The following is a 23,319-nucleotide window of genomic DNA, read 5'->3' as shown; positions in this document are numbered from 1 at the left end:
CCGAAGTGCTGTACCTTCTTTGTCTCTTGTACTTCGTCTTGACAGCAGTATAAAAATATTGAAAGAAAGACTTTTATTCAACCTTGCTTTAAAGGCGATGTGATTATTTAGCATACTTTTTTTAGTTTATACAAACGTGCTATGTCCTGACAGAAACGCATTATCGAGGCAGAAACTTTAACTTTCAGCATCCAAAGGTAGCCGTTTGGCAAAAAATTTGTATTAGTTGTGGGGTTAGGCAGCAGGGCGAAGGTTAAGAAGACAACACAATACACTCCATATTACTCTGCAATAAAGTAGGACCGCCAAAATATTAATAAAAGTGTAGCTATCAAAAGGGGAAATATCTACTACAGGAAAGATATAAAAGCAAGACGGCCGTGTTTTTTTTTTCGTAGACGGCACATCTATTCCTCGCTGGTATAGATGATTACTACTATGAATTGTATATGCTATGCAAAGGGACATTAGTGATCGCTGCGCATTACACGACAGTAACACCTAAATAACCATCTTTGTGTGGAACGGCTTGCATTGCAAAAAAAAGACGCCAACTAGTAGGTTGTAATTGAGTTGATTCTGTTGAATTTGTGCAACAAACGTAACGTCCTGTACATCTGAGAAGTCAATCAACCACAGCGTACCATTACATATTGCTATTGAGTGGTCTTTCAAATACACCGATTCTGATCTGGAATACATGGTGCAGATTTTACGAATATTACCATGATCATAATAAGACACACTTATTGTGTCCATAACATCATTTGTGTGTAAAGCTTAAAGGGCTCATGTCGAATACTCTGGATGAATCTGAAAATGGACAAGTATTACCAAGGACAGCATTTCACAATGGTTTGTGACAAGTCGTTGATGTGAGCCAGAAAGCCTTGATTAAAATACATGTACAATTATCTATTCGTCACGATATTTTGCACTCAATGATATTGTAAACGAAAACATGTTGTACGCAGCAAAAATGAAATCTTATTCGTTTCGAGAAGGCGGTACTCTTTGATACCATTTATGAAATCGAAATGAAAAAGCTATGTCATAACGAGAACTGCAATCCGCCACGATCTGTGACGTGAGTTTGATTAACGTCTACTAACATAATTCCACCAGGGCACATAATTCCGACACCCTGAAATGATACGTCCAAACAGATCTCCAATCCAACGTCCACCAGTATACAGTACTCCTGCATATCTGAATTGTGCATACCTGGGGGTGCTACTTTATACAGATTTCTCAAACACACTGTTGCTCAAAGTGACGGATCTATGTAACCCAGCGGATTAATGTTAAATAAATGGAGACTGCGTGGTTCAGCCGACCAGAGCGATGAGGCACTTCTTGTAGTCGCCTCCGCAGTCGTCAGCGATGGCGTCTGCCAGCGGCTTCTCGTACATTTCTTCGTATTTCGCCTTGATGTACTCCATGTCAATCTGCAGCGTTCAGGACCATAACATGTAGCATTATACCTCGTTTTGTTTCCAGTACGCCAATGCTTCTCTCCTCTATCTCTTACAGATATTGGTATGTTCTCTTTCAAATGCCAAATTAGACCTAGGCGAACTGAGCGTTTTCCACAATTTTCTTTAGTCTTATTCCTACTTGTTTAGTAGCTTTAGTCTCATTTTGAAGCCCACAATGAACTCATTGTCACTGTAACCTGACATATAGAAGTCAATTTGTATCCATTTTGATCTCATACAACACATTGATATATATATATATATATATATATATATATATATATATATATATATATATCCTGACCGAAAACGTTGCTACCGTATCATCACATAAAAATGTAACCGTTACGTTAATGTATCTAGATCACTCTAAAATACCAAACGAGCAAGCTGCAAAGAACACACCTAGCCATGCGGCAGACATTACAGCCACGTTCACAATAAGTACGAGAGTAACACACAGAATGCACAACAAACAGGGAAACTGGTAGAGATAGTTCATGGGTATTGAGTCTTGACTATTAAGAAGAGATGCTGATGCCATGACTCACGTGCAAAGGCCAATAGCATGGCAATACAAGGAGATTGGCTCACTGATTGGTTAAAATGATTAGGTGGCTTCTTGCATTGGTTCATCTTTTAATTGTTGATAAGTTTGATTTTCAGAGAAAAGCTCTATGGCAGAAAGAGGTTGCACTGTTGGGCCATGCATTACTGACCTCGCACCGAGACACCACACCGCGAATCAAGTCGTCATCTGCAGTTCCGGCACCGGACATTGACCGGTTCAACAGTGCCGCGAAGTAGGCGGGCGTATCCAATGCAATCCCCGCTAAAGGTGCAACAGGAACATTAGCCACATGACATGCAGAGAAGTGCCCCGAAGCATATATCATTACCGACTCTTTCCAAGTCTGTCGGTGTAGGCCCAAATTAGCGGATAGCTATAGCACTTTCAACTGAAACAATTTCTTTTTTGAAGACATAACGTTAACCCGCTGATACTAAATGCATCCAAATGTGGCTCTAGCAAAAACAGTAGGTTTTAATATGAATATGAGAGCTCAGCAAACATTCCGACTGCCGGGCAGCTTTGACCCCTTGCTGACGTCACATTTCCGTTCAGATCACGTGACATAGGCTTCGGGTCATTTCAACCTGAAAAGGGTCAGACTCAGAGGTCTAACAGAAAGCTTTATGTGAGTTCTTTATTGTGTGTACGAAAAAAAACGTGTAAAACGTTTTACTAGAAACAAAATGTATCCACCATTTGGGCCTAAACGCCAGGTAGGTAGGTAATGACATTGCGTGGGCACAGGGGTTAGTGGTCACGTGCTACTGACCTCACTGCGTGTTACTACTATCCGGATGAGCGTTTTATCGTCTGTCCCCAAGCCTTTCATGGACTTGTACAGGAGCCTTGCGAACAGTGCAGGCGTGTCCATGGCTGCCCTGGCTTCGTGGAGGCAACACATTAAACATATAGTAACACATCTTTCCGAAAATAATTTCATCAGGTTGGTAGAACATAGGATATGGGAGATTCTTTATACACAACCAGGTATTGATCTCACCTGCTAACGTTTTAATGTCTATCAGACACCTTTTTCAGAGCTTCTAAGAAAGACAACACCGGTGATGAACCGAGACGAGGGGGGGATACAAACTTAGCCATATTTGAGACAGTGTTCTCACCGCAAAAGCGCCACCTACATCGGCTACTTATAGCGGTGAGAAGCAGTACTCCAGTCAGAAGCTCTAAAGAAGGTGTCTGATAGACATCGAAACGTTAGCAGGTAAGATCAATACCTGGTTGTGTATAAAGAATCTCCCATATCATATAGTAACACATCTATAAATTCCCCTTTAGGAAAGATGATAAAGGAAGAAACTATATGCAAACTGAAATTTAAATGTGAGCGTTAAGTCGTTTGTGATATGTAGGTCTGATTTCACTTTGATCTACTGCTCGATCCTAAGCATCGCAGGAACAACGTAGCCTAGAAATGTTATCGCCAACTTTAACCTTAGGTGCTAAAGATAAAGCAAAACTTCCATACAGAAGGAGAATCACAGCATCTTGTATTTCAACGGGTGGCTGGAAGGTCGTCCAAAGTCTTACGTGGCATTGCTACCATTTTAGTATTGGTGGGGATAACAGTGCCTTTTGTTTATCTCAGAAGGATCTTATGTATAAAAGGGTCACACAAGCATCCACCCTACTGTCGATGGTAAATACAAACCGATGGTGAGGTATCCGTCCTCCAGACTACCGCCAACCTCGCCCTTAATGGACTCCAGGATGTCTTTGCCGGCGATCTGTACAAGCAAATCAAGACATCTAAACACAAGGTAGTCGTTTTGACGATAATAGATATATACATATGAATCAATACTATTAAACTTTTTATTGGTTTGCAGTTAGATACATCGCATTGATATCATAATTGCCATAGACAGTAAGTATTACAAATGGTAGGTCACTTTTTAAGTGCAAAAGAACTGAAAAAAAATTCTGTCATCATGATCATCTCATTTGTGTCCATGTTTATTTATTTATTTATTCGGATTTACCACATTTGTGGAAGGATTGACATAACAGGTGAACTATCACCTTTTCAAGATGTCAACCCAGACCAGACTGTAAGGTTTGGACAATCGCACACCGGGAGTGCGGTGCTGTGGGCTCTTTTACGTGCGCAGGGACAAACACGGGGCCTCCATTTAACGTCCTATTCGAGGGACGTCCCTAACCCTAGATTAGCAAGGTACTCATTTACACCTGAGTGAAGCGAGGAAAGTTAAGTGTTAAGTGCCTTTCCCAAGGGCGCATGTTCAGACATGTCTGGGGGTAGGTCGGGTTCGAACTCGAGTCACCTTGTAGGATGTTCTAGCCATTACGCCACACGACGTCACATTCACATTAAGGACAATATCGCAGGTATCATCAGATAGGAATAGCAATTTCGGTGTAAACAGCAGTTACGTAACCCTGTTCGGTCCGTCCGTACCTTCTCGTACTCCCTGAAGATGGCCCTGAGCTGGTTGAAGTTCCTCAGCGCCAGGATCATGTTGAAGGTGGACTCGTCCGTGCCCCACTTCCCCTCCCCAGCCTGCAAAACAAATAAAGTGATTGATTCAATCGACGTTTCGGTTGACCATCGATCTATCACCTTCCTAAGGGCAATTACATATCACCTTATATACGGGTGACAAGTATTGAGGGATCTTTGGAAATATCAAAGATGGTATATCATGATATATCATGATATCGACAGCGAGAACTAATTCTTAATTAGGTTATGTTAATTATCATGATAGAAATTTCATTTTGAACGCTTACATCAAAGAGCTCCTGTGCATCGCTTTCAGCTGCCTCGTCATCAACTTCGTAGGTCTCATCGCGGTTGGCCTAGACACACACAAAACAAACAAACAAGACAGCGTTAGGACTGCAATATGGATAGGTATAAGTGTGGAACGTTGACAGCACGCCTTTGCCGATCCGTTAGGAATGAATATTGCGATGAATGGTAATCATTATGGGTTAGTCTCCACGGTCTAGTCCTCTATCAACTCACTGTAAACATCGAACTATTCATAGTGCTTGTATAACACCTTATAATTAAGAGTTCATGCCTGGAATACGCCATACATTTGGAACTTAATCACCTATTTCCACAATCGTCATCTTCGTCCAATAGCATCCAAAGTGCAATGGAACGCAAGCAGGTCAATTTTACAGTTAGGTGCAATGTACACGATAATCGCTAGGTGGCGTACCTGACACATGGACACCAACAGCCGCTCGAAGTGCCCGCTCGTCTCGCTCACCAAGTCCTCCTCTAGGTCACGTTCGAACTCTAGAATTGAACGACATCATGGAAAAGGTACTTCAAAACCAAATTCGTTATCATGTATGCAAGGGATTATACCTACATGGCAACATGTTCACTTTGATAGGCTAAATGTATATTCTTATGGAAGGTCAGTCTGTTCAAAGGAAATTTCGCCATGAAAGCAAAAAGAGCAATGACAGGAAGCAAACACGTTTTTCTTAATTTGATTTTTGAATAGTTGAAACAATAGTGGCATACATTTGTAATATCCTGCCATCAGCATTTATATGTCATCATACCTGCATTATACGCCTCCTTTATTGCTGTCAACTCCTAGAAACACAGAAAGAAGACATAATTAACACCGGTACCAGAAAAATATGTATTGGCTTCAACAAGCTCATAACATTCACCTTCTTCTTTCATGAAACGCACACTCAACAAACACCTTCCCATTCATTACAGACCACACACAAACCATGACGCTATCTAAACATCACCACCAGAAACATAACGTCACATTCCGAACGGAAACAAGATGGCGCATGCGTGTCGTAAAAAATCCAGCATGGCGGTACCAATGGACGCCAACGAAAACAAAATAGGTTTTGCTATCGCAAACCTGTAATTTGCATTTTACATTTCTTGAAATGATGTAACTCACATCGTTTTTCCTTGTACACTTGATCTGCGAAGCGGGCTACTGCAACAGTTGGTAACAGTGCATCTCACCTTTCAGGTACATTAGTAATACCCGGTAATCTTCCACCCAAACATAGAAAAGACTTGTTTAATTTCAGTCTTTGATTTGTTTTTCACATATTTTTTAATGGTGTACATAACTCACGTCATTTTTCCTGGTGCACATGATCTCGATGAGAGTGGACTCGTCCGTCCCCGCGCCCTTCATGGCCTTCCTCAGGCAGGTGGCGTCATACACTGCAGGTGTCTGCATCATCGCTAGGATCGCTTTTTCATAGTTCCCGCCGAGCTCGCTCTTCAGCTCGTCGATAAGGTCCTGAAAAATTGCCAAATGTTGGAATTGGGACTTTGATACAGTTTCAAATCATCATAAAGTTGCTGTTTTTTTTTAAGTTTTGGGTACGAATGATAAGAAAACGGTGGCCAAAGTTCTGACACAAGTCATTTCATTTAGCCAGTATTGAATGAGTATGATAATTTTGTTTACCGTAACGGAAACGAAATATTTTGTTTTTGCTACGTTCCTTCCTCTTCCTCTTCCGCTCCAAACAAATAAGGTTAATGACCTGGCCCAGACGGCTGTCACCATGGTTACTGATTAAGTAGCAGGCACTCTTTTTTGTCACATCATGTAGCAAGTGGCAGGTCACCATAATTATGAAAGTGTTTGAGTAAGAATCAAATTTGAAGTAGTTTTTTTTACAGGGTTATGTGACGGTAAATATCACGTATTTGCTTGAAAGAGTTACAGATATCGTTACTGCCTGTTTCTCTGTTGGTATTAGTAGTTTCTGTCACCCGACAGCATTAACCTTGCAACACTGACCTTGCCGTACGCCTGTTTGAACATGGTTTCTATCTCCTGTCTCTGTTCGTTCGAGCGGTGACACAGGATCTCCGTAATAGCGTCCTCGTCCGTACCTGTGAACAAGCACCGGTCAGTAAAATGCCAAAATGTGAACAAAATATAACATCATACCGGGTGTATCAGGAATCGGACAAATACACTAGTTAGTAAGTTGCTACACACACACAAACACACACACACACATACATGCATCCACACACACATACACATACAGACGCACGCACACACACGCACGCGCGCGCGCACACACACACATACACGCACACACACACACACACACACACACACACACATACATACATACATACATTGACTACACTCAATTAATTGACCATAAAAGCTTAAGCAATTCTGCCTTACCGAAGCCTTTCATCGCCTTACGCAGAACCTTGGCATCTTCCTCAGCGTCGAAGTCTGGAGCAGGGTGGACTGAAGCCTGTTCAAAAAGGTTCCAAAACGTCGTTATTGCAAAATGCATGATGATGATAACAAAATGCGAAGTGAACACCTATCAGGCTTCTACGAAGTACGACGTCTAGCCACGCTTGTATCTTACTTCCAATTTACCTATATGCAACATTTTGACGTACCAAGAACTTCAATCTTAACGTTACTTCTAGAGGAGTGCAGGATATAAATTCATTTTCGTAAACATACTTAGCCTACAGTTCACCGTCCCTAACTGGGCTGACAATGATGGCACCCTCATGTATTTAAGCAATGGATGGTTAAATGAGCGAATGAATACATTTTACCATCCACTTCAATGCTGACCGGTGTTTAGCCAAATTTTTGCCCCTGCCAAGTATTTGTCCCAGGCCTACTTGGGGGTTTCCAGTATACCTGAGGGGAGACAAGCGTGCCACACTCGTAGGGCGTGGTAACTTTTAAGCAGAAGTCTGGTATGATTTCGGGAGGGGGGTCGCGTTGTGAAAGTTAACCTAACCCTAACCCTATGGCCTAACCCTAACCCTAAATCTGGTGGATTAGAAATCTATTTAGCTCCACACCGGAGCAACAAGCTTGCATGTGAACACACCAGAGTTGCGTGCGTAAGAAACAGTCCGAGCGGACGCGATCAAAAATTCATGCCCCTTTCTTCAAAGGGCCACAGCGACTGATAATGCACCTGCCTTTGTTTATTTTCGTCTCAGTGGCCTTTCCATGGTCGCACAATACAGTGGCCTCTATTCATAGCTAGTCTAGAACATTTGTAGCCATGGTATATTGAGATACATGTAGTATCATTTGGTAAACAGCGGTGTTTGCTCTACGAAAGGGTAAAGCATGGAACGCTTTGTACCAGACTGTATGTACATTTATGGCATGTTTTGCGTCTGCACGCTTGTGAACATGGCAACAAGAGTGTAGGTGGTTGTTAGAAAAGCAACCCGACGGACGCTTTCAGACTTCTGTGCCGTGTATTGTTCTACAGTACGCACGCAAACAAGCCATTTAGCATTTCAAACCCCATAAATGATCAAATGAATGCATATTTCCGTCATTTTACGAGCCAATATGCTTCAAAATATTTCTGCCTCCCCAAAGTGCCACGTCAATTTTTTCATTTCTTTTTATCCATTCAGTATTTGTCACCTATAGTTAGTGTACTAAACCCTGGCGGCCTTGAACAAACCGTTGCCGCGGTACCAATTAAGTTGATGTAAACACTGAGAGACGTCAGATAAGGAACAAACATTGAACTTGAACTGGAAACTACGCGGGGCTTTAGAAACAACACGTCAACAGATACAGTATCAGCTAATTTGACAATTGAAAAATTCACGACCACAGGAGTACGTCCACGCATTTCATCACATCATGTGATGATATCACTTAGGTCTTTGTGTATGTGCATTAAAAGCTAGTACACTAAAAGCTTCGTAAATGGGACCTCAGCATACGTTTGAGATTAAATATGAATCGACAATGAATTGTGCTCTTTTGAGAAGCATTGAAACGTGCAAGGAAGGAAATTTTCTACATTACGACATTGTTACAATTATTTAAAATTCCTATCCTTGCAATCTATTTTCAGTTTTTAACTCCCCCTTTCAATCTTTCCTGGTCCGCCCCTTAATGAAATGACTCACTTAGTGGTGCTAAGAAAATTGGATGGTGTGCGAATTCGTCATTACTATTTGCATTATTTATAAGGCATTGTTGACAGCCCTTATGAAATATGAAATATGTACGTCAACAAAAGCAAATACGTACAGAGTCCTAGATTAAACCGTCTTATGATTATCACCATACAATGTTTCTAGCAACACTTGTATTTACTGCAGCTGTACAAAACGTTGATTGAACCGTCTTATGATTATCACCATACAATGTTTCTAGCAACACTTGTATTTACTGCAGCTGTACAAAACGTTGATTGCTACCACACATTAGCCTCTACCCGGCCCCAGAGGTGGCTGGAACACGGTGGTTGGAAAGAGTAAAGATCGGTCTAATATACAGATATCCCACTAGAGGAGTTAGTCCGCTATATGCGACAAACTGTATGTAATCCTATAGCGGACTAATTCCTCTGGCATGTTACATGTATCTGTCTATTCGCCCAATTTCTACTCTTTCCAGCCACCTCTGTGACCTGGTAGAGGCTACATTGAGTCAAACGGACGTGAGCTAATAAGACTAAAACGCGCCCAACCCTCCCCTGTGACACAAAACGCGTGGGTGGGTTGTTCAAACTCAAGGGACCTTTTGGGGAAGTAGAGGTAATACATGTCGATATTTATCAGAAAGTCGCGATCGTTTCCAATTCTTGGGTCGTCTGGCAAAAAATCTACAACCGCAAAATTCACTTCTGTTTTCAATTGTTCATTGACAGACGATCGTTAAAACTATTCTATGTAACGCTAGTACGTAAAATATGTGACACACGTAAACGCAGTTTATTGTACCATGACCCTATAGACGCTGGTACCCCAGGTAGGAACGCCCTAAAGCGTGGGTATCAGGGCGTAACTATAGCGTGGTTAGAATAAATGCCTTAATAATGATAAGAACAGCGCCTAGAAAACGAGAACTAGCATATCATAATACATGTAGGCTCTGTGTCAATTCTATCATTATGACTTCTACCGGAAAGGGCTAGCGAGGAAGGTCACCTACTATCGTTGCATCTGAAAGCTTAGGTTACAAGTGTTACACGATTTACATGTCCATGATACACAAAACACTGTAATCCACCATGTCACGGGACACAGCGTACAATGCTGTCTTGTTGACACAATACGGTTGCTGTAACAGCCTTTGATTCCTGTATCACTGAGCAGGCTCGTCGTGTGTTTGTTTTATGCCATTATCAGATAGAACATGTTCCCGTTATCACAAAAAGAGGCGGATAGGAATTTTGTAAATTTCCTGAAAGGTGTCGGCTACTAATATCCAAACTTAAGTTATGGATGCGTGCAGTTTTCATGAGAATCGTAATAAGTCTTTTGCAGTTTATGAAATTCAATCTAGAAACTAGGTTTTACGATGATTCTAGAAGGCATGCGGTATGCAGCGGCCGATAACAACTTGAGTAAACTGCAGTGTCCAGCTGACACGCCCTCTAGCTATCCGCCATCTTAAATGCTAATTTTTGTAGGGATATACAAAACAGGAACATTCAGTTCTATATGATATCATACGACACTTTAATAGACCTGCATGGCAACATGTCTTCAGCGTATCTGTGTAACTAACGCAGAGCAGTGCTCACAAACACTAGCGGTAAATGCGCCCAGCGCCTTTCACATATCACACGGGTCAATACACGCATAATCATGCGAGCTGTGTGTATCGCCCCTGGCGGGCCTCTGCGACAGGATGTTATGCCTCCACGCTAACCCTGAATCGTGTACCGCACTGTAACTGTTTACGACTGTTACTAATTCTTAAGACAGCCACATGTTCTAGAAGGTCGACGCCCCGTACTTCTGAACATGACAACGCCCTACTTTGTATACGTGGCACGCAACTGTCTTACCATGGTGATTCTAGTCCTAAACAGTATGACAGAGTATAGTTAGACTCACCATGTCTGAGCAGAGACCGTTAGTTCACACGCGAACGGAACAGAAAAGACGAAAGCACTAGGGAACTGTAAGCCTCGCCTGGTACGGTGTTCACTTGATCGGTCAGCTGGGTATGTAGGAGAGGGTAAGGGTCACTGACGTACGGAGGGTGTGTTAGGGGGGCACCTGTTGTCCAGAAAGTAGAGCGACCTATTACAATGGCACGCACGCGGAAGTGGCTCTCTTAACTTCGCACTTTGAACTCTGTAACGTTACCATATGCCTCACATTGACGTGTTGAGGAGATAGAACAAATAGGGTTTTGTGATATAAGCACTACGCGAATGGCTATCATTGATTAACGACATTAAGCAAATAATGAGAAGCATTCCATTTCGGGAATTGCTTAAGAAAATAGGTATAAATTGTCGAGCTGATTTGCATCCGATGTCATTTTCTTCATTTGAATGGTAGCACAAGTATATCAGTCAAATCGTTGAAATAAAGATTGAATTTGGATCAGGGATAATCGTTTGTATAAAAAGGTTTTTAATTGTCGGTTCTTTGTATGCTTCACAAAGCATATTAGCCTTTTTCAGTGAAAGAATTAGATAAGTCTATTGAAACACATGTACTCAGTTTAATATGGTCAATACATCTTTGGCTATTAAGGTGCAGACACTATCACGTGGTGAACTTTACCATGTGCCTCGATAGCTCAGTTGGGAGAGCGTTAGACTGAAGTCCCGGAAGCCGAAATACTGGCTTGACAAATTGGAGATCTAAAGGTCCCTGGTTCAATCCCGGGTCGAGGCAAGTTTCTTTTATCAAAATGTACAATTTTACCGTTTTCTAATTCTTGGTATTTTCATTTAGACGAGCAACTTGCCCATACAATTAGGCTATTTTTACATTATTTTCTATATTTTCTACTTAATCCAGGATCGTCAAATAATCAATGTAAAAGACCAGAATGCGATGTGGTGAGTTGAGCCAAACCGAAAATTTGCATACATATGATATTTATGAGATCATAGATAATTCAAAATCGTGAGACGTGTCTGCAAAAAGTTACACATTAATTCAACATTGTTGGAAACTAGATGCACTATTTGCTTTCCGTCTAGACCCATTTACTCATTCCCAGACTTTGACATCATAAGTTCTGCAGTGTTCGGACGTGCAGCAAACATTACACATGATACGGAAGGGAATCCAGATGTTTGTCTGAAAATAAGTTACGAATTCGTCCAACATTCTACTAGCTGAACACTGTGAGCGTGTTCCCATGCCGAGCTTGACTTTAGGGGAAACTCAAAACTACCAGAGAATTTCTTTTCTAGCGATAATCTAATTCGATCGGTACGCCACATAGCGGAATGCACTAGAACTTCTCATTCTGTCATTTTCACATACATGTAGACGTAGGGGGAGCTGGAGTAGCCTGAATTCAATCAAGCCTCTTGTGACCGCTCGCGGCCCTGTAACCACCTCGCAACCCAACCTCCGCGGGGAGGGGAGAGAAACCCCCGGACAGCTGGAGTTTGCGTTACACAGACTAGAGCTGGAGCAGGCCGTTTTGACCCGGCGAGATATTTGGAACACACTAGGAGTCTACTCTACAGATCGGAAGGGTCCAGTCAGGGGTTTTGGAACATAGTACAATACTGATAGATCAATGCATTACATTTTACAAGAATAATCTATTTTAAATCGTTTGATTGCAAGAATTACTCTGTTTCGTTTGAATTGATTACCGTGAACAGAGTCCGTACATTATATTGGTGTGGTCTCAACGCCATACACTGGCAAAACATATATCCTTTAACAAATATTGTCACAGCCAATAGCCCATTTCATGTTCAACATATACCAACGCTGCCTGGTAACGGTACCACAAAATAAATGGCCTATTCAATATTAACCAGCCATATCCTAGTACATACCGCTCCCTCTTGGTGCTTGAAAAATCCAGTGAACCACGACAACGCGTCCATCTTGTTTCCCGCTAGTCCGATGACCGATATGGAGATGTTATATTGAGACTTCCCATCTGCCCCTGTGCTAGTGACCCGTCTATATGCGTCCCGTCTGTCATATCCTGGTATGGGAACAGCTCGGGTGATAACTCCTCTCCGTAAGTGTTGATTGGCGGAAGGCCACTGTCGTGAACTTGGTATCCTTGTCATCAATACGTGCTAAAAAAATTCCCTGCCTGCCATGGCCTTCCGACCTTCTTTAGACCATGGTTGGAAAATACGGCACTACACGGACTGTTATAAAATCAAATGGACAGGCCGGGCGTGCCAATACTAAGATAAACATTCCGTTCGTATAGTTTTCTGTCATTTGTCAATTGTTAAAATAATCGCGGCGTTTCACCTACTGTTTCACCTAGAGGTCAGAAGCCAGGTACAATACAAAATCCTGTCGCCACATATTATGCTATAAACACAAAGAAATGAAAAGAAGTACATAATTAAACCTGAAATGCTCATTTTTTTGCATAACGACTATACGTCATAGTTTTTACGATTTTACCATGCCAGCCCTTCAAACATGGCTTCCCATAGACTGAATGGGAACACTTCCCCTTTTCGTTTATATTCTACCAGGAAATTCCATACATTCAATAGAGACTTATCTCCTCTATAATCTCGGGGTATCTTCCTAGTCTATACTGTATGAATGTAGTTTGATGCATGAGCTCCTAACATAAACAAGCGCAGGACAAATCTAACAAAGCAAAACAGACAAAGATCACGTTACGCTACCAGAAATCCCAACAATGTTGCCGGTTCCACATCACTTACATTCACATTCCACTCGAGGCTACAACCGCTGAGTTACCGCTGAATTTCATGGAGAAAAATTAATCTTTTCAAGTTTTATCTATTTTACTTCCTTTTATTATTGTACTCCATACTTTCACACCTTGCATCATATTCTGATTATAAAATCAAGAGTTACGCAAATCCAAGTTTGGTCACCATTCGGTCGCTCAGCGTTCGCCGTCTTGCGGAAGGAGAGGGGGGCAGCTCGTAGACGACTCAGACAAAACAAAACAAGGCGCACATCGTTATGTTATGTAATATAATGATAGGGGGTATTGGGTTAAATGCAAACTGTTATCGTATTCCTCATTCTCTTCTCCACAAGTTCCGAAGAGAACCCCATTTCTTGTCTAATCACAGATAATACAAACACCAAAGTAGGATAGTCGCGACACATTTACGAAGGGGAGGATCACCAATACTCCGATCCGACAAGAAATGGTATTTATTCTAGGACAATACCGAGCTTGCAGTAGCCGATACACGATGGTAATCTACTCTTTCAGAGATGTTGTAAATACCATCCCCGATCCTTTCAGCTGGTATCTCACTGAAGCTAAGGCACGTTGGCGACCTCACTGCGGCCGAGCAAATTGACTGAGCGCTCAAAAATTTCATCGATAAAAAAACAATCGTTTTCAGCTCTGTGTGTTTTGTTGTCTTTTAGTCATAATTGCACGTTTTGCAGGATATTTCCATTATAAAGTCAAGGATAACACAAATCGATTAAGGTCGCAGTGAGGCCGCCAACGTGCCGCAACCCAGCGAGACACCAGCTTTAGTCCTTGACAACGGCGAGCAGCATGTTCTTGTAGTCTCCGCCACACTCGTCCCTGATGGCCTCGGACAGCGGCCGGCCGTACCGAGTCTCAAACACCTCCTTAACCTGCGCAAGATCAATCTGTAGGGAGATGGAAGGATGAGTTATGTTATATACGATTACCCTACTCTTCAGGCAGAGGAAGGGTTTTGACTGGTTTTTGATGACGTCTTTTAGGCGTTTTGTCGGGCTGTCTACTTTGTCATTTTTTTTTTCTCTATAAATCGGGTACGATTACTCGCCAAGCAGAGGTTGATGGGGAAGATTGTGACAATAATTTTATCATATGCCCCGTTTTTAGGAAAGTTAAGCCTTTCAATTTGCCCTAGAAGAGCAAGCAAATTACAAGTCTCTCCTAAAGCAATAGAATGGAATAATGATGCCGTGCCATGTTGTAAGGATTTAAACACAAACAGATCGGACAAAAACGGGGCATATGATAAAAAGGTCACAATCTTCCCGCCAACCTTTGATTGGAGAGTGATATACGATGTAAGTTATTCACATTTCTCCATTCAAGTACAACAGATTCCAAAAGACTCATTTGAATATATCTTTAGATGGAACAACTCCCACCATGCAAAACTAGGTAACTATCTAAAAGACTGCTTTGTTTTCAGAAAAAAAGATGCCAAACTGATTATTAGCCCTAATCGATTGTGTTACTATATGAAAGATTTATGCTAGCCCTTATTGTTTTAGTAATCATGAAGTTTTATTCTACTATTTTGTACTATGCTGCCATATATTGTACCATCTGCGATTGTCATGCAATGAAGTCCTTTCATTTTATCATTATGAACAGCCTAGTGACCTACTTCAATAATTAACATCGTTTTCCATGAGGCTGTCAATACAAAGGTCGATAAGACCTGGAAATGTGTTCAAAAATCAGTTTTGTAGACGAAATTTACAAGAGTGATGACGTCTATTATAGTAATGTGATATGATACTATATATCATATACAGCTAGTATGCGCAGGTATTGAGGAAACGTCTAAACGTCTATGAAAATCCATTAAAAATAAGTAAACGTTCACGGAAATGAGTAAACGCTCACTGAAAGTTAATATCGTAAAGTCGGGTGAATTTTCATCACACAACAATTGTAACAGGTACAATGTAAGGCAAAGCGGTGTATAAGACTACTGACTAGTTACATTAATCTAGTACAATCTGCACATTTCTAACTCTAAGACATACAATACGTACCTCTGATCTGGAGACTATACAGCGGATCAGAGTGGAGTCGTCCGTCCCCATCCCCTTACACGCGTCGTTTATGCGCTTAGCGAAGAACCCGGGGATGTTTCGCACACAGTACACTGTGAATGAAATTAAGATAGTATAGAGTGAGCGAATATGCGAGACAAGCTAGTGATTACTAAAACAGATGAGATTCCTCGTCTATGCTGACCTATCCACAGTTGCATTTCAACCAAAGCGTTAAAATATGAATCTACACATGGATTTAATTTTACATTACACTACCTCCATAAAAACTCATCACAGAAGTGGTAGCCGGACAGCAGGCTTCTTTAAATGGTTTAGGCATTAGGAGTTTATGAATTGGAAAATGAAACATTTTATAAATATAAAATAAATGCGTGAATGGAATTTTCAAAATGTGTCGGAATTATTTCTGAAACTACAGGAAACTCACCTATGGCCATGTACCCGTCCTTGATCACTCCATCGCACTCCTCGTCTATCATGTTGTCGATAGAGTTTCCCGAAAGCTGCAAAGTTCAAGATAGGACACAGGGATGACCAACCCATTACGTTAGGTATAGTACGGAAATACAGTCAAATAAAAGACCCATGCATATGAAAATAAAATAGAGCTACACTAAGAGAAATTAGACTAGTAAAGAGTTATATGAATGGTTTATTTCAGAAGTCACCAGACTGAATTGATGCTGTAGCATTTACATTAAAAGTCATTCACGTCATTACACAATTAGAAACGAAATACATGGTACAAAAACACATCGATTATTAAAGGCATTGATCATTTATGACAGTAGATCTCAGCGATAGACATTACATAGACGTATTTAGTAAGAGGACAATAAATGGTACGGCACTGTTGCGATAGCGGTTTGTATTGCAACGAGGATCGTTCAATTTGTGCGACAACCTAGTTAGACGCCTACTAATGTGACATCTGGTTGGTGGCAGAGTTATTAGATCGTAACCTGTCCAAGTGAATTGTGAGAGATATTGATTTGATTCCTGAATGAAAGCTGTCAGATGCCATGTGATGTTACAGGTCCTTACCAACGAAAATGCAGTTTACTAGTAAACGTCATAAATGTCAAACATTTTTTATCTCTTATTTGCGCTCCGGTGCACAAAACACTGACTTAGCCTTAATCTCCAAGCAGATCTATAGGTTGCATCAAGACCGTATCAAACTGGCAGAGGAAGTACGTTTTGCAACCCCTTAGATTGCTATACAAGCTCCTTCGTCCAGTTGGATACGGTCTTTGCAATCCATTGGGCCTGGTTGGAGGCTAACTTAGCCTCCTTCGCAGACTTCTGGAGCGGCGGCGTTTATTTTTTGGGAAGGGCTGATTCGAGATTTCCGACTGGAAAAGGCCGGGAGAGGACACGCCAACTTAACCTTAGCACAGGCTGAAAATAGCGATTTAGCGCTCCCAAAAAATAAACACCACGTCCCTAAAGAGGCTAACACTGACTATTAAATGTACCCGGTGGCCTTCAAAGGTCTGACTATGTAGAAATGTACCCGTACCTCGAGATATTTCTCGAACATGACACGAAGATGCGGGAAGCTCCTCAGGGCCAGGACGGAGTTGAACTTGGACTCATCTGTCCCACGCTGGCCTTCTCCTGCCTGAGGAATAACAGCCAATTCGAAACATCAGAATTGTGTATACTCGGTGCCTAATTGATCATTTTCACTGCTTGACAAGAAACGGTATTTTAAAAGGCACAATCAGAGAGAGAACTTTATTAAGCGACAATTCTGATAGCTTAAACATACATGGCAGTTGAACTATTGCTAAAATTACAATTGTAAAGAACTAATCTACTTTATGAATAAAAATAAAGACAATGTAACTTGTAACATGTAACATGCTAATAATCTAGGACATTATGTTTATGATGGTATGCTGCGTAGGAATGTATATCATTGTCTTCTTTTTGCATAGAGTATTTTTTGTGTCTATGTATATGGACAGTGCGTGATAATATCATGATAAATGACTGTCCTTGTGTGTAGTAAAATTTTATCGGTTTTACATACAATAGACTGTATTGATCTTTGTCGGCCTTTATATCAGATTGGACAATCCATTAGGATGTGGAATCCATTCTTAATTGATCACAGTCTATAGCATTGTTGGATTCAAAATCTAGCATCTTTTGCTAAGGCATGTAGCTGTCATGTCCAAACAATCAATGAACAGCACTTACGTCATATATCTCAGTGGCATCCTCCTCGGCCAACGCGTCGTCTACATCATTTTCGTCCCCTTCTTCTCGGCCAGCCTAGAAAAAAGGACCGTCTTCATGAGTCGTAAAAATGTGACTCGAGGTTTCAATCAGCTTTGAGTAGGATTCATGTAGTCATTTTTTTTTTCAGATGCTATCTTCATTCACCAAAGACGAAATTTTAGTTCCACTTGTATTATTCTTTATGCACTGATACATCTACCTAGTGCCTCTAGGTCCGTACAGTTAATAATGAAGATTGAAAAATACAATGATAAGTTTATTGCAAGCTTAAGTTCTTACCCGAAGGCCAATTGCAAGCAACAGGAAAAAAAGAACTATATAACATGCGACTATTCTAATTTAAATGCTAACTCTAACTCCGATACAGCACAATACAATGCAATTAGTACAATACAAGACAATACTCTACACTACTGCACAATACAACTTATAAGTCATTGATACTTACGTTGCACAGAGAGACCAGAAGCCGTTTGAAATGCCCGCTGGTTTCGCCTTCAATGTCTTCCTCAAGGCTGTCACCATCAAACACTACACAAGCGAGGAAAAACACCGAATCATCACCATCATTGGTCCTCCTGAAAGCAAAGCCCCTATCGCTCGATTGGTTACCTCGCTCGCGTAGGGGCCCTGCTCTTCACCCCCGACAGACACGCTTCTGGTGACGTTACTGACAGTTGCTCATGACTTATTAATGAGCTATCCTTATTTGGCACAGTTTCGCGGTTAATTTGTTCTGAACCAAAGGCAACTTGACTGGTTGATAGCTTCCCAGCGTCCTTTGCGGTTTTGCTTGAAAGCTGTTTTGGTGGTGACGTCACCAGGAGCGTGTGTACCGGAGGTGAAGAACAGGGCCCCGAGCCACACGAGCGAGCCGAATCGAGCTATAGGGGCTCTGCTTTCAGGAGGGTGTTCTCATTACGAGGTGAAGTAAGCCAAGTTTATTCTCCAGAACTGCTTGTCATTCATTGCTGGGAAAAGTTCATGTCCTTTAAATGAGTGTCCGTTTCTATGACTTTCTTTAGTGTTGTGATTGGACGACCATGCAATCAAATCATCCTAGATGCTTTTATTCTATCATATTATTTCATTAAGGAGAAATGAAATGTAACACGAAAAGACAAGCACTGTAGGCACCACGGCGTCATTATACGTCCATTACGGTCAACTTAACATTGTTAAAACCTCAATGAAACACGCGGATAATTTAAAAACGGAATATTTAGTGGAACTCAAATTACGCTATAGCTCACCCTCTGCGTATGTGGCTTTTAGCTCCTTTATTTCCTAAGAAAAAAGTGGGAGGAGTTAGGTTTGCATTTGCTGAAAAGACGATACTGCTTGCTAACAAATTTAAAGCCACAAAGTGGAAGACTGTGATCTTACATAGTATTGCAATCTCTTCCTCTTCGTAAAGATATCACTACTAGTATCGCTTTATCACGTACAGCGTTGTGTTTTTCTTTCCTCACTTTTGTACCTGTCCTTGGTGCTGAATGATACTATGAGCACTATTGCCATTTCTGTACATTCAGATAAGCATGCAATCGTATTGTTACTGCCTTAAGTACCCCCTACAGCCACCACACTCTGCACTTTAAAGCTGCAGTAGTACAAAAGCTTTTTGCAATTATGATTTTCATTATGTCATCTACATCTGGACAATCAAAGCTGCCCCTTTCACAACTGATAATGGTTCTTAGCTACATTGTACCTTGACATCGCAATAGTATTGAATAGCACATCATCAATAGTATCTTACAAATTAGTTTGAGTAACTGTCGTGCTATCCTTTTTAAAACATCAGAATTGATATCTTTATCTCCTACCTGGTTATTTTTTGTGCACAGGATTTCGATGAGAGCCTGTTCATCCGTCCCCGCCCCTTTCATGGCGCCCTTCATGCAGCGCGCCAGGTACTCGACAGGGGGCGTTAGTAGTGCCACCACTACCTCCTCGAAGTCACCTTTTAGCTCGCTCTTCAAGCGATCTATGAGATGCTTGTTGAAAAGGGGAAGGAAAAGAAGAAGAAGTTACTTTTCTTCGTTGGTATTTCCATTATCACGCTAACATCTACAATTCATTCAATAAGTTACTTATATCTTAGACGAATGACATAAAAGGAATGACATTTTCCCTCCATTTAAAATTGCCATATTTTGCGAAACAGTTCTAAAGCGTACTTGTACAAGTTTTCTTTTCTGAGATATAACTTTTTTTTTCTGGGTACTTTATACTATTTCCTTATGTAGTGGTTACGGTTGGAGGGGGTTAGTCTTCCTCTCGATCTTTCTGAAGGGAGGGAGACTAAACAAATTGCAGCCACTACTACATGTAGACCCCCCGTTACCTCTGCTTGGAGAATACATTGTAGTTTATACTCACTTCTCCGTACATCTGCTTGAACTGATCCCGGATCTCGAGTCGCTGCGCGTTACTCCTGTTCGCCAGGATCTCGATTATGGGATCTTCATCCGTGCCTAGAATAATAAAAAAAAACGTAAGTAAGGTATGTGAGATTCGGTCTGTAAGGTAGTCCTATAGCCTTTCTGAGGACGTTGGGCAGTGTCTAGGACATTGCACTGGAAGGCGGATCCTACCCCCTCTTCTTCTACTACTGCCTTTTACTTCCCCAATCGAAGTCAGACAGCCATTTGTACACACGGGTGGAGTGAAGAAAGAAGCGTAAAACGTATTTCTCAAGGGCACAACGTCTAGCCAGGACTGCTAGGAATCGAACCATTGCATCGATTTCTTGCCCATTAGTCTAGTCAGTCGGCCATTCTACGTCACTTTAGACGTTTAACAGTTAGCCTAATAAGAGTATGATCGCTTAGGATAAACATCCAAATAATGTCGGATGTGTTAAATAGAACAATGAGTGAAATCGGTTGTACTGTTCCTACCCCATCCTTTCATGGCCTCATGTAGCGCCTCCGCATCTACTTCAGCATCAAAGTCTTCAGCCGGATAAATAGTACCCTGAAGCAGTTAAAAGAACAGTTAACTTTAAATACATACAGTAAACAAGATTTGTTATTTTGCTGGCTATCATTGAATATTCCTTTACATTTTCTGCAATAATGAAGATTAGACTTTTGATATGATATCCTTTGTTTTATCTAGTAGATTTGAGCACTGAAGTTTGTCATTTTGAGCATATCCGTACTTTTGCCATATTGCCACTTAAGTAGTTGCAATTGCAATAAATCGACACTTGACACACGTATTAGGTCTTTCAAGGTTTTTCAACACTTTTTATCTTGGTATCCACTATGAAGTATGTAGTGAAACATTCAGAATGTTGTTGATTAAACATACAACAATCAGTTTACTTATGACACGATACAAATGGATACCAATATAGAAGATAATTATATTGTTGCGATATATATACAAATTCTGAGCAAATATGATTCAAACAAATATGTAAAATATGTTGTGAAAATTTCATCGTCAATGCATGTCCCGCGAATATTTGCATATCAAAGAGTACATATCATCACCTGTCATAGTCTGTCTGGATATCAATTATTAATACTCTATTGTTAGATTTCGTAATCAACTGTAGGTTCTGGTATAGTTTTCTGATTGATATCCGGCCATCGAATCATACAAAGATATCGATGGAAAATCAACCCAATTCATCATTTTTAAACCCATCGCACACAATCATCAATACCTGCTCTTCAAATATTACCCAGTAATCGCGTAGAACAGCAAATTATTCGTACGTCGCTTCAGAAGAAAACTGACTGAGCCGTGGTCGTTATGATATGCATTGTTCTGCCAGTGCATGTATTCTGGCAGAAAGCCCAGTCCTACTGCCCCTGACCCAGTCTGGAGCAGTCAGTAGAGTCTACTATAAGGATGAGGTTGGACCGATGCCAAATACTCCGTGTCTGGCGTGATGATTATTCCGTGACCTTCAGGCCTCTATTCCACTATTAACGGCAATCGCTGAGCGACCGAACAGCGACCACAATTGGATTTATGTAACCCTTGATTTTATAATTTGAATATAAAGAAAGGAGCAGTAAAATTAAAGACAACAAACCACATAAAGATTAGGAAAATTGTTATCTATCTAAGAGATTCGGTGAGCTATCTGTCAAATTTTTCGTCACTTCGTGGTTGCTCAGAGACCATATTGTAACAGGAAGTCCTTTCGATTTTAGTCCCGCGCTCTTCCTGAAAATACGCCACGCCTAGGAATTATAGACGGACGATTAGGGGTAAATATATATAGATCGTCATCTTTTATTTCAATACGTTGATAAGAGATGCCTTCGCCTAATCATTTAATCCATAAAACTACAATTGTCTCGGACGTCGTTGTCGATATAGAATGGGTTTAGTTGCAATGGCGGATCCACCATGACGGTTCCTACATTGGCGTGACCGGGGTATCGAGTAGGGCAGAGAAGAGGGAGGGCGGATATATTGGGCACATGGAGAACAGGGATTGGTGTACAATAGATTAAATCGTCTATAAGTTTCTTCATGTTGGTTGATTTTTGAGAGAAACCCTCCGCCTTGGTTAGCATAGCCTGTCGTTTGATTTTTATTTACAGGATGCCATAGATGATCGAAAATCATTGAAATTTCAGTCATGGCTTATTTCATCTATAGGTGACTAACAAGGAGTACAGTTACATTGGCAAGTATTCAAACTTAAATTTGATTTTATGCTTAACTTTCTGTAAAAAGATTATTGTTTATAACAACCCTCACCCAAACCACACGAAAACATTCGCCAATGCAAGTACAACCCAATGGCACGTTCAAAGCCGACCAAGATAATGGTTTTGCCCAGTACGGCCGAGGATTGACAGCCCTCCCTCAACAGTCCAGGCTTACATATGATTTTTAAAAGATGACACAAACCTGAACGGACGCCATGCTGTCGATGATCCCAGGGGAACGCTTCCTTTCCTTGAGCAGACTTTGAGTCAATATCACACAAAGCTGAACTGGTGACAGCTGGAGATATACTGGTGTGGCGCCAAATTTCTGCCCCACCAAATTTCTGCTTCACAGGGTAGTGCGCGTGCGTGGAGTTACGGGTTAGGGTTGGGGATAGGTTTAGGGCTAGGACTAGCGGTTCGGGATGGAGTCCATTGCGAGTAAGGGTTAGACTCAACTGCACAGCCCCTCCTCCCAAATTCCTATTAGACTTCTGCTTGAGAATTACCACGCCACAAGCCGAGTGTGACACAATTCTCCCAACTCAGGTATACTGAAAACCCCCTGGTAGTGTTGAGGTATTTATTTGGCAG

The 23,319-nt window shown here is 41.2% G+C and overlaps 1 protein-coding gene and 1 non-coding gene across 2 annotated transcripts; one reads left to right on the top strand and one right to left on the bottom strand.

Annotated features, from left to right (window-relative positions):
- Positions 1–562: 562 nt before the first annotated feature.
- On the bottom strand, positions 563–23,057 carry LOC136427018 (annexin A6-like). The gene is made up of 22 exons (XM_066415737.1): positions 22,928–23,057; positions 20,947–21,022; positions 20,426–20,520; positions 19,870–20,040; positions 19,294–19,327; positions 18,489–18,571; positions 17,999–18,073; positions 17,313–17,414; positions 16,218–16,293; positions 15,767–15,879; positions 14,516–14,635; positions 12,847–13,098; positions 7,248–7,323; positions 6,846–6,940; positions 6,165–6,335; positions 5,617–5,650; positions 5,262–5,341; positions 4,822–4,890; positions 4,490–4,591; positions 3,722–3,797; positions 2,198–2,310; positions 563–1,448 (listed from the first exon to the last, which is right to left on the bottom strand). Exons 1-22 carry the CDS (start codon positions 22,940–22,942, stop codon positions 1,329–1,331), a joined length of 2,148 nt encoding a protein of 715 aa, XP_066271834.1. The 5' UTR covers positions 22,943–23,057; the 3' UTR covers positions 563–1,328.
- On the top strand, positions 11,608–11,716 carry Trnaf-gaa (transfer RNA phenylalanine (anticodon GAA)). The gene is made up of 2 exons: positions 11,608–11,644; positions 11,681–11,716. It is a non-coding gene; the product is annotated as a tRNA-Phe (tRNA).
- Positions 23,058–23,319: the final 262 nt, after the last annotated feature.

This window comes from Branchiostoma lanceolatum, chromosome 2, assembly GCF_035083965.1.
Source record: "Branchiostoma lanceolatum isolate klBraLanc5 chromosome 2, klBraLanc5.hap2, whole genome shotgun sequence".
In the NCBI taxonomy this organism is placed as follows: Eukaryota; Metazoa; Chordata; class Leptocardii; order Amphioxiformes; family Branchiostomatidae; genus Branchiostoma; species Branchiostoma lanceolatum.
This window is presented reverse-complemented; position numbering and strand designations above follow the sequence as displayed.